This window comes from Curcuma longa, chromosome 1 (assembly GCF_044706935.1).
Source record: "Curcuma longa cultivar G26 ecotype Majalengka, Jawa Barat chromosome 1, ITB_CL_G26_1.1, whole genome shotgun sequence".
Classification (NCBI taxonomy): domain Eukaryota; kingdom Viridiplantae; phylum Streptophyta; class Magnoliopsida; order Zingiberales; family Zingiberaceae; genus Curcuma; species Curcuma longa.
Window position 1 is genome coordinate 15,249,499 of NC_133861.1, and position 14,035 is coordinate 15,263,533.

The following is a 14,035-nucleotide window of genomic DNA, read 5'->3' on the forward strand; positions in this document are numbered from 1 at the left end:
ATTCGACGGGGACGGGGATGATATTTAAATTATAATACCCGACGGGGATGGGGATGGGGACGGGGATGGTATATGAGTTTGGGTTTCGGAGACGGGGATGGAGAAGGCTTCTCCGCCAATCCCCGAACCCGTTGCCATCCCAACTTGACAGTCACAAATTGGATCATTTAGAGCGGCGTGATTTGAACGGGGAAAAGATGTGCCCGATCCAACATGGCTCTTAACGGGCCAGTCAAATCTCAACTCAAGAGTATAATCCATTAAATAATTTTGATTTTTTTTTCTCATCGTACTACTATTTTTTATTAAAAAAAAGACTAAAATAAAAGCATTGTTTTAGGCGAGTGCCGTTTATAATTTGCTCCTTCCGGTTAAAGATTTCGCGTGTTAATATTAATACTATATTTCTTAATATAGTATAATATATTGGTATAATATAATATAATAATATAATTGGTGTTGCTCCGGTCGAGTCAAATCCACTGCCTCCTTTCTCTTCCACCGCCGGCTATATATTTTCGTCCATCGATCGCTATCCCTCTCGTCTTTCCGAGGAGAAGGACGACCGCGAGATCATGGAGGGATTTCCTGTCCGCACCGCGGTGGCAGTGGCCCTCGCACTGGCGATCGCGACAAGATCTTTTCGCCACAGGTCGCTCGATCTGTCTGGGGCAATAACTGGGTTCTTGGTGATGGCCATCCACATCGCGGCCGGATACAGGTTCGGACCTCCCCCGTTTCTTGCGAACTGATTTTAGTTTCTTTGAAGTGTAAGCGTTTAGTTTCCAGATTCGGCGCGCTCTTGCTCGTCTTCTTCTTCACGTCCTCGAAGCTCACCAAGATGGGCGAGGAAAAGAAGCGCAAGATAGATGAGGAATTCAAGGAAGGAGGACAGCGAAATTGGTTATGTTTCTGTTTCTGTTTCTGTTTCTCCCCCTTTCGTACTCGGTCATCTAATGTGATTAATTTACAAGTGTTAGGAGTAGTTGTTCAGATGGCGGTAGAACTAAATAATTACATTTCTTCGGTCAAGAATCTCCAGCTTTTATGTTGCCCAATTAGACGTTTTACGAATTTGACCATAAAAGAACGCTAATTTGTCTGCCTCAAATCTCTTTTTAGTCTTCCGAGTCAACAAGAACACGAATGTTTAATACCCATAAGTAACCCTTTGGCAGTGGTTCTACCTCATAAAGCCATGCATTCTCTCCAGTAAAACAGAAGCATGAGAGTGGATGTCCCTAACTGGTCCTAGCTAGGTCACTTTGAAAAAAATCAGTGTATTTATCGTTTTATTTTTATTTTGAGAAATTTGCACTCTTATGCATAATATACAAATTGAATCGAGCATTTCCTTGCTTGCTTCATAGTTAGCTTGCTATGCACCATCAGCCAAGACCATGCAGAAGGAAACAACACTGATCTTCTTGGTTGATTGCTTGAGACTGAGGGTCCAAAAATCCATGATTTGAAAAATTCATTTCCTAGTATATGACAAAACAATTGAGCTTCGCCTGGGTCCAGCTTATTGGTGAAGGCAAATATGATTTATGATAGACGCCAAGAAATGCATAAGGTTAAGAGAGACCATCATTATGTGCAGAGAAAATATAAGTAGTGTAGTCTCAAATTTAGCAAGTCAAGTCCTACATATTGTGTTGGCATGCATACTTGCTCCCCTAGGAAGCAAGGCACTGTATAAGAGACATCAGAGCAAGCCACAGAAGTATCTTCTAAGCTGGTCTAACTTATGCTTAACTGGAGTAGGGAGAGCTATACTGTCCACTGGTACAGAGTATTGATGTGAGAACAATGTTCTCTAAAGTGTGACATCCTCTGAATGATGGGAAAGCTTTCTGCCATGGTTCAAGTCTACTAGCCACCTTGCCAATCACTTGGTACTATTAGTTCTTGTTCAGTTTGCTACCCACTAACTAAAACCTGAGATAATAGGACTGAAACATATGGGAGTAGCAAAGAGTTCTGCAAGTGATTTCTCAAGTTTGGTTTCCTCCCTAGTAGGAAAATGAGGATTTGTCAACATTGATGTGTGGGCAACTAAATATGGAGAATGCTGAGAGAACAACTTGAAGATTACGAATATCTCCTACTATTTCCCTCAAGAAAAGAAGTGTGGCATTTGTGAATTGGATTTGGAAACTGAAAACTGGCACTCACGTGCAACACTTGACCCAACCTGTTATCCTCTAGTCGAGATCCTGTGAAGTGCATCAGCAAAATGAACAAATAAGGTGAAACGAAGTCAGCTTACTTACCCATTTCACACACCTAAACCATTTCCTATTGATTATTTACCACTATTGCACCATTAGCTGAAGAGAAAATCTACATGATCCAAGATATCTAGAGCCTAGAGAAACTCTGCAGAAAAGGACTTGTGGAAGGGTTCCCCACTTTACCTTGCCAAAAGTTTTTTCATAATTCATTTTGATCATAATCATCTCTTCTTCTTTGTTCTTGCATTGATTTACTACTTCATCATCACAAATGAAACAGTCAACAATACTACATCCCTTTAGAAAAGCACATTGATGTGCTCAACAAGTGTTGGAAGAATCCAATGCTCAGAACTTTGTAGATAGATGAGCAGGTGCTCCAGGGCAATAGATTGAAAGTCTGTGTATGCCACTTCCAACTTGAGTATAAGGATAAATAAAATTGGTCCTACATTCATTTTTTTGCCATTTTCCTTTCAAAACTGGTGCTTCCAAATTAAGTATTAAAATAAACAGATAATTGATACCAACTTTTAGCTCAACCTAAAAAATGGTATGGGTGTCATGCATCAAACCATGGCCTTGCTCTGTAGGGTCTATAGAATATTGAATTAAGGTTGGTTTTCATTAATCGGTAATCATTAATCGGTAATTTGTAATATATTTTGACCATGATGGAATTGAGGAGCTTGAATTTGCATTGTGATGTATTTGCAGGAAGGCTTTATCTAAGTTATATGCAATTTACTTTATCTGGTACCAATAGTCCAAAACATCTGTAACTCTGCTAATGCTGGACTTAGAATTTTCCTTAATTTTGAACTAAATTAGTCAACAGCCTTGTGATCAAGCCAATTATTCAAGTCTCTTTTTGTTTTCTCAATTCTATGGAATATGCTTGACAACTGTGGAGTCTTGTTTACAATAATCACACTTGTGTTTCATATCTTATATTATAATATACCAGCTTAATTATTAATTGCGCTGCAAAATTCTTCTTTGTATGTCAATTATTATTCTCAAGTATGATAATATGTGTGATAAATTTGTACTCATTGATGAATGATACATGTTGCAACAAATTCCTAATATCAGAATGGTTCTGTCAAACTTACCTAGTTCATACAATTAATGAGCTTGCATAGTGAAATTAAAAATTGGAAGAAAAAAAATTCCAACTCACTTATCATAATGTGTCTTGTTTGAGTGAAAGATTATTTCCTGCTCCATATGGCTGGGTGATAAAGGTCACAATTTTAACAGGATACAAGTATTGGCTAATAGTGGACTGGCAACTATTTTAGTAGTTGTATTTGTAACTGTGATTGGGGGACAAGATACATGCTTGGACACAAAAAGGTCAAAGCTTTTCACTGGTCTTATTGGTGGCATTATTGGACATTATGCCTGCTGCAATGGAGACACTTGGTCATCTGAAATTGGATTACTTAGCAATGCCCAACCAAGACTAATCACTACATTCAAGGTAGATGCTAGTTTGATAATGTATTAAAGTTTGCTCGGAATGTGATGAATACTGAATAGAGTGTTTTAACTGACTATTACTTTGTTAGTTGTAGTGTAGTCTGAACTAAACTGCAGTTAAAAGGAAGTATTCATGCTTTTTAAGTCATATTTTCTTGTATCCATCCAGGTTTAATCTATTTGGCTTGATTTAGTTTTTTTTTTTCTTGCAAAAGTTTTACTAGGTCTGGATTTTTTTAATGGATAGTTATCTTTTTCTGTGGAGTTTGTTTTTGCAAAATATTACATTCATCAAATTAAACTAGAATCATTTATGTTCTTTCTCGACAATAAGATCAATTTCTTTGTCATAGACTGCCATTTTTTCAAAAATGTCAACATGAAGCAATAGGAGACCCACATGTAGGCCTGAATTGACTTGATCAACAAACTTTTATGGCAAGGATAACTTGAGCTAACTGTTTCAGTATGGGATTATTTTTTTTCCTAGCTTTCTTCAGCAAAAGGTGGAATCTGCCACCCCTAGCTCTCATATTCATGCCTTGTGAATCTAGAAACGTGAACTAGTATATCTTTTTGGTGATTTTAACTTGTTCCTTGATGATTGGTAGCAAATTAATTTAACTTTTGAAACGATTCTTCAAACCTTCCTATCCAACTGAGGGTGTAGATTTAGTTAGTTGATTGTGGAAGCAGTTTTCGTTTCCTATTAATAGGACTGGTAGTATTAGACTCATAACATGAATTGCAGAAAAATGACATGGATATGACAAGCCACAATACAAGCATTGACATCCACCGACCAGTTTGTCAAATAAATAAGTTTCTTCAGAACGTTTAACTAATGTTTAACTTTATACTCTAAAGTTATAAGAATCTGTCTACTTAAAGTCATTTTGTATTATATCCACCAGAGACTCATTTTGTATTATCAGATACTGGCAAGAAATGACACTAGAGTGATTCTGGCTTGCTCTACCCAGCATGTAGCCCATTGTCCCTTGATAATTATACATCTTTCATAAAGTGGTGTTCTTTGATCGTATGCTCTTAAAACTTTGACCACCATTTTCTTTTAAAATTGTCAGACGGTTCGAAAAGGTACAAATGGTGCTGTCAGCGTAGAGGGACTTCTAGCAGCCGCAGCAGCTGGTTTAGTTATTGGGCTTACTTCTGTCATCACTGGGTCACTTGCAGCAGCCGACTGCTCTACGGATGCAGTCTGGAAGCAGTTGTTACTAATTCCAATTGCTACTATTGCAGGGTTGGGTGGTAGCCTGATCGATTCATTGTTAGGTGCAACTCTTCAGTTTAGTGGCTACTGCACTGTAAGGAAAAAGGTACGCACATCTCTACCAACACTAGTGTTTTCAAATTCGAAACAGGCCAGCACCATAGGGACCTATGATGTTCTAGTAGAATCAAGTTAAAAACCTGGTTCAACCAGGGTAAATCTACTACTTCAACAAGTGCCTACCAGTGAGTCAGTGACACTTTTTTCTTTCACATCCAACGGCGCACACAAGTATTTTTTTGTTTTTTGGCAGGTCCCTTTTGCTAAAAGCCTGCTAAAAGTGAAACGACTTAAACTTTTGTAGTTCCCTTTTGCTTTTTCTGTAAATTATTCTAGATATCAAAATTAGAAGCTCTATTAGGTAGATTAAATATGAAGATTTTCTGGCAAATTCATCTACTAAAAAATTTTTACTCGACGGTTAACCATTTTTTTATTCAATTTTTTCCCCCACATATATGAGACTCTTCCTTTTCGTCATGCAAGGTGGTGAGTAATAGAGCACCGACCGTGATCAAGATATCAGGAATGAGCTTGTTGGACAACAATGCTGTAAATGCCGTATCAGTGTTGCTGACCTCTTTCCTTACTTCCGCAGTGTGTTTGTACATTTTCTGATTTAGCTGGAGGCCTTGATGCTTTTCCCACATCAGTATACATCCCAAATTTGTGACTCATGTAACCATAAGCAACTTTTGATCCAGCCTCGCCTGCTAATTCTGGATTTACACATTTCATTAGCTGAAAACTCCTTTTGCCACTTTGTTGGCAAATGTGCGATCTCTTGTGTCCTTCAAACATCCTCTGCCTCAAATGTACCTTTCATAGCTTCTTTGTTGCATTTTTCTTCTGTCAATCGCCAAATAAATGTTATTTTCCAGAATGAAGTTTTATGGAACCTTGATGCGGTACTGAATGTGGTCCTAAAGCGTATTTCAACATAGGTAATATTCTTTTATGGTATTATTTTAGCTTACATACTTATTATATAATTTAAAATATTATACTTTATCCTTTATAATTTGTAAAATATAATTTCACATGTGTAGGATCAGGATGACGGGTCAATTATAATTGAATATCTGCATAAATAGAAACTCAATTTATGGATTAGCAACAAGTTGCAGGTTTTGTAATCCTTTTTACGTGCATGTAATAATAGCTTATTCATCAACAATTAAACAGAACAAAAGTAGTTTAGCACAATTTGTGTTCCCCAAACAAAATTTGAAATTTCAACTCCTAAAAACTCATTTCTATCATGGAAGACTTATTTTCCTTTCAGAATTGATCCCAAACAAACAAAAAAGATGGTTTTAGCAATACAAATAACTAACGTGGTATATACAGGCCCTTGAGAGATGCCATTCCTGTGGGACTCACTAGGCAGCAATATCTCCAACTGCAGATGTCTTTATCAACTTGAAATATCCCTTTTAAGCTCCTCAACAAATTAATTGGCACGTATAGAAAAAAGAATAACAACTGCGCCCATGTAAGCCATTAGCATGATCTATTGTTGGGATGTTGCAGCTCCTAGAATTTTGGAAGAGGATTGAAGAATACTGTAGCCATCAAACATCTGTGCAAAACAAATCTTGCACGTGTCAACTAATAAACAACATATATAAGAATAATAAAAGTATTAAAAACATGAACTTTCGCTCAGGGCTACATCCTCCTTTTGATAATTGTAGAAGTAGATTTTAAACCCAATTAAAACTTATTTTGAGTTTTTTTTGTAAGGTAGGCGCACTAAGATCTAGTGATATTTAGATTGGGGTCATAGATGGTGTGTCGCCTGTGACCTATCACACAATAGAACCAAACTTAGTTAATTTAACTAATCATTTCAAAATTTACAAATTCAAACACCTTTAGGATATGAGTGACAAAATACAATCAGCCTAAGATGATTTATACACAACTAAATTGCCACAGGTTCCAAGCAACCCATGATTGGTGAAACAGGCCCATTCTGGATCGGTCAATCCAACTCAGGATTCACAGCAGCTGATCTGAATGAGAGATCAAAGGTCTTTATGAGAATTATGGGAAAGAGTTGAAATGTCTTAGGATAGGGAGCTGCAAGACAAGTTGGGAGGAAGGAGGTAGGGGATGCAGTAAACCAATACGCAAACAGCAAAAGCAGGATAATGAAGTTTGCGCAAGATTAACTGGCGAATAACTGAGCTCAGCAATGGCTAGGCACATCATATGCAAAGACATTCAATGAGGTGAGGAGGCAGAGAGGATCAGCACAATCTACTAGTCAAGCACAATGAAGGTCTACTAAGTATTGGAAAATTCCAACAGAGAAGGGATTCCCCCAAGTTATAAAGTGAAACATCTAATATTTAGACTCTTCATCTATCTCCTTTGTACAAGTATCAGATACCAACTCTATGACAATGATGGTAGGCATTACTATTGATCACATGAAAAAAAATAAAGAAACAACCATGTCAGATGCTTGAGTCATAATCTGATGATTGAGTTTGGCCCCAAAATGCATAGTACAGACTAATTTTAGGTTGTGGTTGAGGGACCTGAAATAGTCTCTTAGGCACCACCTAATACTTTGCTTCTTTTTTTCTAAAAAAAAAATCCATGATAACCAGTAGCACTAGCTAATGAATCTGGAAAGAAGAGTTTCTAATGCAAAAGGAGGCCAAATTCATTGTGTGTGTGTGTGTGCACGCGCGTGCGCATGTGCCACAAGCACAGGAATACGACTGAATAAAAAAGATCATGCAAAATAATGCTTACTTGAGCGAAGTCGTCTGACGGGAATTTCTTGCATCTCACGTCTAATACACAGCCTTTCACCAAGATAAGACATCAATGCCAAACCAATTACATTAACAACCCACCAGGTAATGGATGATGGCCAACCTCCATAAATGATGGATATAAAGAGATGTATGATGTAGAGAGTAGCTGAGAAATCCAAGCACTTTTTAGATCTTTCTATCAAATAAAGCAAATAAACTGCCCTGCTCAAGGAAAATAATAAAGGTAAATCAGGTTAATTTTGCTACATCTTGCAACAAGCAAGTTAGTTCTAAAACAAGTAGTTCCCAAATTGCCAAAGAACAAAATCTTTTATAAAGTAGATGAACTGGGTTCCTTTTTTGGAGTTAAGAAGCTTTCATAAAGCTGATGAACTTAGTTTTTTTTTTTTTTTTTGAATCGAGAAGCTTTGAAAGGTCATACAACAAAATATAACATACCACCAGGTAATGAACAAATCAGGACACATGGCTATATACTCTATGCAGGTAATTCAAATCAAAACATGTAGATTAACATCATATCTATTGAAAGAAAAAAACAATTGCAGGTTAAAAATCAACGGTAACTCAATTTCTATGGTTTCTAGCTGGCGTATATGAATGAATAATAGCAAACACAATTTCAACAAACAACAAATTGAACTTCTCTTGCTATGCATTAAGCACACAAATGGAAAATGGACAGAAATAGTGAAACACCAACTGCTTTTGTGCGAATTGTCTGAAAAATTAATAAACACAAGTAGGAGATTGAGATGCTTGACCAGAAGAGGAACTGAAAGAGATGAAACAACCTAAACAAATAAATAAAAAGTTGATATTGTACCCTGCAAGGGAACTGAGTATGAAGGAAACGATCGCACACCACCCAGTGACGGTGGAAGCCACAAGCATCGAGAAATCAAAGAAATACATGAGACTCATCCGAGATACTCGCGTCCCCACGAGAAGGACCATGAAGAACCCGAGGGTGAGATAGTAAAGGCACTGGAGGCAGACGATCTGCGCCAGAATGAGCCAAGGATCCCATACGATCGTCCCATAGAACATGATTCCTCTCCTCCTTGTTCCAGAACCTAGCCTTTTGACCACCTTCAGATATCTATCCGAATCTCCAAACTTCAAGATTGCAGGAGCCGAAAAAATAGGACCAAACGGATCAAAAGAATGCATGAACCCTAGTGAGACATGAATCGATGTCCAAATAGTGAATCCACGAAGAACACGGCGCAGATGAAGCACAGGCCGCGGGGATCTGAGGCCGCCGGATGCAATCACGACATCGCGGAGAAGGGATTTTGGGTAGAGGAGGGGAAAGCGAGGAGGCGTGCCAGTGCCACTCGGATTCGCGACCACTACGCAACTACTCTCTTTTTCACCTTCCTTATTACTGGATATAAAGAGTGGGCCCGTCATCGACGCTGTCTCCACATTCTGCAGCTTTCTTACCCGCCTCGACGCTGTACTTAATCTTACTGACGCCATAAATACACTTCTTTGTACCCTACTTCTTATTGGATCGAGGGCGGTCCACCTGGCAAAATTTGCAGTGATCGGGATGAGCTACTAAAGATCGACGGCCAGGATGGATTATGCTGTTTTCTTGTATATTACGCGTCTTTCACGGGTGGATCATAAACAACTAAATAATAATGTTCCGAAAGGAGAAAGCTGCTTTTTCTGGAGTTTTCCTTTCCCCTACGGAAGCAAGAGCTCCGGTGAGATCGATCGAACCATCGACTTTTGCATTCATTGATCATTGGAATTGTATAAGTTCAGAGGATGGCGGAGGCGGAAGCGGGAATCGACGACGGGGAGGCCCTCGGCAAGGTGCGGCATCGCATCGCAGATCATTCAAAGGTATATCATGTCGCCTCTGATTTCTTTTGTTTCGTTTGCGTATTCAGAGTTGTGTTTGTTTTATCGACGTGATTCTATTCTGTGGGCGTCGATTAGAGAGTGGTGCAGACAAAGGAGATTCTGTCGAAGCAAGCGGCTCAGACGAAGGAGATTTTGTCGAAGCAAGCCGTAAGGATTGCTAAACAAGCCGAAGAACACGAGCGGATTTTGTTTAAGGTGATTTGATTATCTTTCTGCCTGTTCAAGTCGCTCTCGATGTTTTGAATCGCCAACCTGTTGTGGTTGTTTCCTCATCCAGGTAACTCATTTGTTGGGCGTTCTTGGATTTGGCGCTTTTTGTTACATTCTGGGCGCTAGTAAGTAGTTGTCGATTTCGCATGAAGGATTGGAAATCTATGAAGATCTAATGATTTGCAGACGATAGTTTGACAATTCAGATACAAACTTCTTTTTGAATTAGGGCCGCAAGATGTACCCTACGTGTATTGTTTTTTCTATGTCACCTTCGTTCCTCTTCGGTGGATATACTACCGGTACAAGAAATGGCACTATTACCTCCTGGTGAGAAACCGAATGTTTAATCTTTGAAACGTTAGCCAATTTTCTTCCTTGCATAGATGTCCTTTTTTTGTGCGTGTGTGTGTGTAGTTCTTGTTCTTTTCCTGCCTTTCTCCTTTTACCTCTTATTTAAACAGGCCAATAAGATACTGAGGATACCAATAACCTCTGTGTTTTGGATGGCAAGCAATCATTTTGATAGCCATTCAACACTAAAGAGGGTTGAAATGTTGCATAGGTTTGTGAAAGCGTACGTAGGGATGGTTGCCAAACAATTGGTTTGAGATCATCTTATGCAATATGTAGATGTATATGCAGGTAGTTCCTCTAGAAGTTGTGTTTGTCCCAACACTAATAATACTTCATAAATAACATATTCAGTGAGTCGGTTTGATGGTAGAGATGTATGATATATCCTTGTGTTTAAACATGAAAGTGATTTTATGTTTGATTGCGCAAAGCCTCAAACTACTCAATTGGTTGAGACCATTGACTGATCCCAGGATAAATGGATTGACTATGATTGATATTAATTTCTGACGATTCATGGATGAACAGTAAATTTCAGAAAAGGTATAATAGTGCATCATAATCAATAAGTAATTTCTTTGTTTGTGTCAGTTTCCAATGTATGTGAACTTTAGGAGTCGTCTTCATGTTTACATACAATGGCAAGTTTGCAAGTTATGTTGTGTCTGTGGTGGTTATTGTCTAAGGGTTAGAAGTCAATTTGTAGGAAATGCATGTTTCCTGTGCCCACTATCTGCTACATCAACTTGAAACTGTACGCCCTTTTGCCGATTACCCACTCAAGATTGTTGTTACATTCCTGTAATTTATCTATCAAGCTTCAACTCTTGATACAGTAAGCTAATAGCCAAAAAATGGATGTTCTTCTCTATTGTTATTCATTGTTGTGCATTAAACAAAATTTCCAGAAGTTATTTCTACTTTGTTTTTTCTTTTCTCTATGATGTGATTTTTTAAAATAACATAACATCGCTTTTGTTCTATAACAATATTGTGCAAGTCAGTCATTATTGGGGTGCAGTATCTTACTGGCCATGTTTTTTTTTCCTTTTTCTAACAGGATTTCTGCTACTATGCCAACACTATCTTCATAGTAATGCTACTGCTCTTTCCAAAAAATGAAAAGCTTTTCATGGTTTGCTTCTCATTTGCTGAAGTAAGGCTGCCTACAATTCTTCCTATAAAATGTGCTTATATCCCACGTAGCTAACATGCAAATCTTCTGTAGGGACCCCTTGCTTGGGCTTTGATTGTTTGGCGTAATAGCCTGGTGTTTAGTTCACTTGACAAACTTGTCAGTGTCCTCATACATCTTTTACCTGGTGAGTCACTACTTCGTAGCTGAGAAAGACCATATGTGATATTCAATCTAAAGGTGTTCCTCTCAGGAAGAGTTTTGATGAACTTGGTTCAATATGTTAATTTAATGGTCATACGATTCTTTTCTGATCTAGTTCTTAATCATTCCATGACTACAAAGTCTTGTCTCACCATGTAGGGTGACTTGTGCGATATTTTTGAACCTTGTCTTACTTTAACTGTTGATTGAAATAATTATTTCAGTTGGTAGTGGCTGTTTCTGATATAAAAAGGATTATATTGTGGTAAAACGTTTAGTTTGGAACTTTATATTCTTGTTGTTACAACCAAGTGTATTTATTGAAGAGGAGAGATTTAAGAATGTGCACAAGTTGATGATGCATGCGCCCATAGTGATGGATGCAAAGAAGAACAAAAGATTTAAATCAAGGGCATCCATGCTTAGTTATACGCATTGGTATGTCACGTTACATTTTGGAGTTACCATTAGGTGCAAATGCTGGAGATGGTTATGACTTATGATAGCTTGTTTAATTTGACATTTCTACTGCACCTTTCTAGTTATCTTAATTAATCAACAAAAATGACAATATTATCCATGAGGATGTGGATGACATGATATTTTATTTCCATTTCACGCCAAGTTTTAATCAATGAATAACATCACCAAGTTTGATCTTGATTTAATGTTGAAATTGCATTCTCTCTGGTTCTTTACTTAATTTATTTATGGCATCTCTATCTTCCATTAATAATTGTATTTCTATCACAAACTCCATTTTCAGGAATTGTTTTCTTTACTATCCGGTGGTGGAACCCTGAAACTTTTGCTGCCATGCAACCAGAAGGGAGGGCAGCAAGGGCATTGTGGCCATATGCGGAAGATAAGTCATACCTGTGGACATGGTTATTTGTTGTTCCTTTGATTGCATATACCCTGTGGCAAATTCTGTATTTTCTCATTGTTGATGTTCTACGCCGTCAACGATTCTTGCGTGATCCTGAAGTCATGACATCTTACAGGTTCAATATTCTTTCTTGATAGCCTTTTCTGCTGTATCAATTTACCTGTACGAGACACTTGACACATTTTCCTGCCACATTTTGCACTGCCTAAAAAATTGACCATATGTCGATCTCCTAAATTTCTTGAAAATATTACAAATGAAAGAAAAAAATTGAAATGAATTAGTATTGATAATATTTGTTACATTAAAAATACAGTTAGTATTTGCTGTTAAGTGATGATTAAGTTTGTCAATTTAGCAATATCAAAAGTTGTCATTTTAGCTCATATAACTTCTTGCACTCTGGAATGCATGATGCAGGGAACTCTCTAAGAAGGCTCAGAAGGCAAATAACATCTGGTGGCGGTTGAGTGGAATGCTGGGTGATCAGAACCGGCCCATCATGTACATTTTGCTGCAAGCTGGCTTCACAGTGGCAACTATGGCCCTTGCAGTCCCAATCTTCATGTCCTATAAGATGCATGTGATTTTCCAAATCTTCAAGGTCTCTGCCACAGTGTGGAATGGTGGCAGCTTCATTTTAGATGTCATGCCCAGACAAGTTGCCCTCAGAGAAAAGAAGAAGTTGGAGATGAAACCAGTTGAGGTAGGCCAGCCATTGCCAGAACTCCCAGCTAACCATTCAAAATCTTGTGAGTCGAGTGGAACATAGAACAACATCATCCATTACAAGCAGCTCTGGTTCCAGCCAACAAGTTGAGGATGGAGTAGCTGTTGTTATGTTATTGCTTTTTCGTCTTCATAATTTGAAACCAGTTTTTCTGGTTCTTAGAAGATCTATGTGTCTAATCTTGTGGGGATTTTGGCTTTGGAATGGTTTTTAAATTCCTAGAAACAAAATTGCTGAATAGATTGTAACATTTTCCTGGTTAATATACAAACCATCCTGGTGTGTTATAGCTGGTTAAACTGCCGTTACATAAAACTACTAGTTGGCATAGCACGTATGTCCCTACTACATTCAACATTTAGTGTCTCATTCATTCATTTGCAAAATAATTAGTTGAGAAAATTACGCTTACAGATTTGTAGTTCGGTTGTTCTTGCAAGTTGCAAATGTCTGCCCATAATAATAATAGAAGATAAAATAGCTGCGTGTATAAAGATGAGTTGTTAGTTGCCTTTCAATGGTTGTGTGCAGTGCAGAGATGGTATATCTTTTATAAGAATGATTTCTGACAAGACAAGGTCACTTGTAGAATGGTGCCAAGGCCAAAGATCAAATGGATAGATTTCTAACACAGACAGGCCTTTGGTTTGTTGATGCTTTAGAAATTTGGAGGAGATTTTGTTGTATGTTGTTCAAGTACTTAATTTGATTTTTAATGCTCGAAACACATGAGCGAATTCAGGTGAATACAATACAACTAAGGATTTCTATCAGGGAGAAGTAGGCCAAGGCAATGTCGTTGTGACACCTTTTTGCAG

General features: G+C 37.9%; 3 protein-coding genes across 4 annotated transcripts; 2 read left to right on the forward strand and 1 right to left on the reverse strand.

Annotated features, from left to right (window-relative positions):
• Positions 1 to 505: 505 nt before the first annotated feature.
• Positions 506 to 5,899, forward strand: LOC141830812 (protein PGR-like). Its single transcript, XM_074718247.1, has 5 exons — positions 506 to 721; positions 790 to 903; positions 3,501 to 3,723; positions 4,811 to 5,062; positions 5,503 to 5,899. The coding sequence occupies exons 1-5, from the start codon at positions 576 to 578 to the stop codon at positions 5,632 to 5,634; spliced, it is 867 nt and encodes a 288-aa protein (XP_074574348.1). The 5' UTR covers positions 506 to 575; the 3' UTR covers positions 5,635 to 5,899.
• Positions 5,900 to 6,182: 283 nt separating this feature from the next.
• LOC141838700 (uncharacterized) lies at positions 6,183 to 9,149 on the reverse strand. Its single transcript, XM_074726257.1, has 3 exons — positions 8,638 to 9,149; positions 7,786 to 8,012; positions 6,183 to 6,598 (listed from the first exon to the last, which is right to left on the reverse strand). The coding sequence occupies exons 1-3, from the start codon at positions 8,982 to 8,984 to the stop codon at positions 6,591 to 6,593; spliced, it is 582 nt and encodes a 193-aa protein (XP_074582358.1). The 5' UTR covers positions 8,985 to 9,149; the 3' UTR covers positions 6,183 to 6,590.
• A 328-nt stretch (positions 9,150 to 9,477) lies between these two features.
• LOC141813956 (glycerophosphocholine acyltransferase 1) lies at positions 9,478 to 13,516 on the forward strand. 2 transcript variants are annotated; one of them, XM_074701962.1, is made up of 8 exons: positions 9,478 to 9,671; positions 9,768 to 9,887; positions 9,970 to 10,027; positions 10,132 to 10,232; positions 11,320 to 11,415; positions 11,488 to 11,581; positions 12,365 to 12,602; positions 12,908 to 13,516. In XM_074701962.1, exons 1-8 carry the CDS (start codon positions 9,594 to 9,596, stop codon positions 13,257 to 13,259), a joined length of 1,137 nt encoding a protein of 378 aa, XP_074558063.1. In that variant the 5' UTR covers positions 9,478 to 9,593; the 3' UTR covers positions 13,260 to 13,516. The 2 variants fall into 2 exon arrangements, with proteins under 2 accessions (XP_074558063.1, XP_074558069.1); XM_074701968.1 differs by having other exon boundaries at positions 9,780 to 9,887.
• The last annotated feature ends 519 nt before the right edge of the window (positions 13,517 to 14,035 follow it).

What these genes read in the sequence shown, in the direction of transcription:
- LOC141830812 (XM_074718247.1), top strand. Translation starts at nt 576, where the DNA reads ATGGAGGGATTTCCTGTCCGCACCGCGGTGGCAGTGGCCCTCGCACTG. An exon ending in CACATCGCGGCCGGATACAG is followed by an intron (nt 722 to 789) that starts GTTCGGACCTCC and finishes TTTAGTTTCCAG; the next exon opens with ATTCGGCGCGCTCTTGCTCG. An exon ending in GACTAATCACTACATTCAAG is followed by an intron (nt 3,724 to 4,810) that starts GTAGATGCTAGT and finishes TAAAATTGTCAG; the next exon opens with ACGGTTCGAAAAGGTACAAA.
- LOC141838700 (XM_074726257.1), bottom strand. Translation starts at nt 8,984, where the DNA reads ATGCATTCTTTTGATCCGTTTGGTCCTATTTTTTCGGCTCCTGCAATC. An exon ending in ATACTCAGTTCCCTTGCAGG is followed by an intron (nt 8,013 to 8,637) that starts GTACAATATCAA and finishes TTCCTTGAGCAG; the next exon opens with GGCAGTTTATTTGCTTTATT.
- LOC141813956 (XM_074701962.1), top strand. Translation starts at nt 9,594, where the DNA reads ATGGCGGAGGCGGAAGCGGGAATCGACGACGGGGAGGCCCTCGGCAAG. An exon ending in AATGGCACTATTACCTCCTG is followed by an intron (nt 10,233 to 11,319) that starts GTGAGAAACCGA and finishes TTTTTCTAACAG; the next exon opens with GATTTCTGCTACTATGCCAA. An exon ending in CCTCATACATCTTTTACCTG is followed by an intron (nt 11,582 to 12,364) that starts GTGAGTCACTAC and finishes CTCCATTTTCAG; the next exon opens with GAATTGTTTTCTTTACTATC.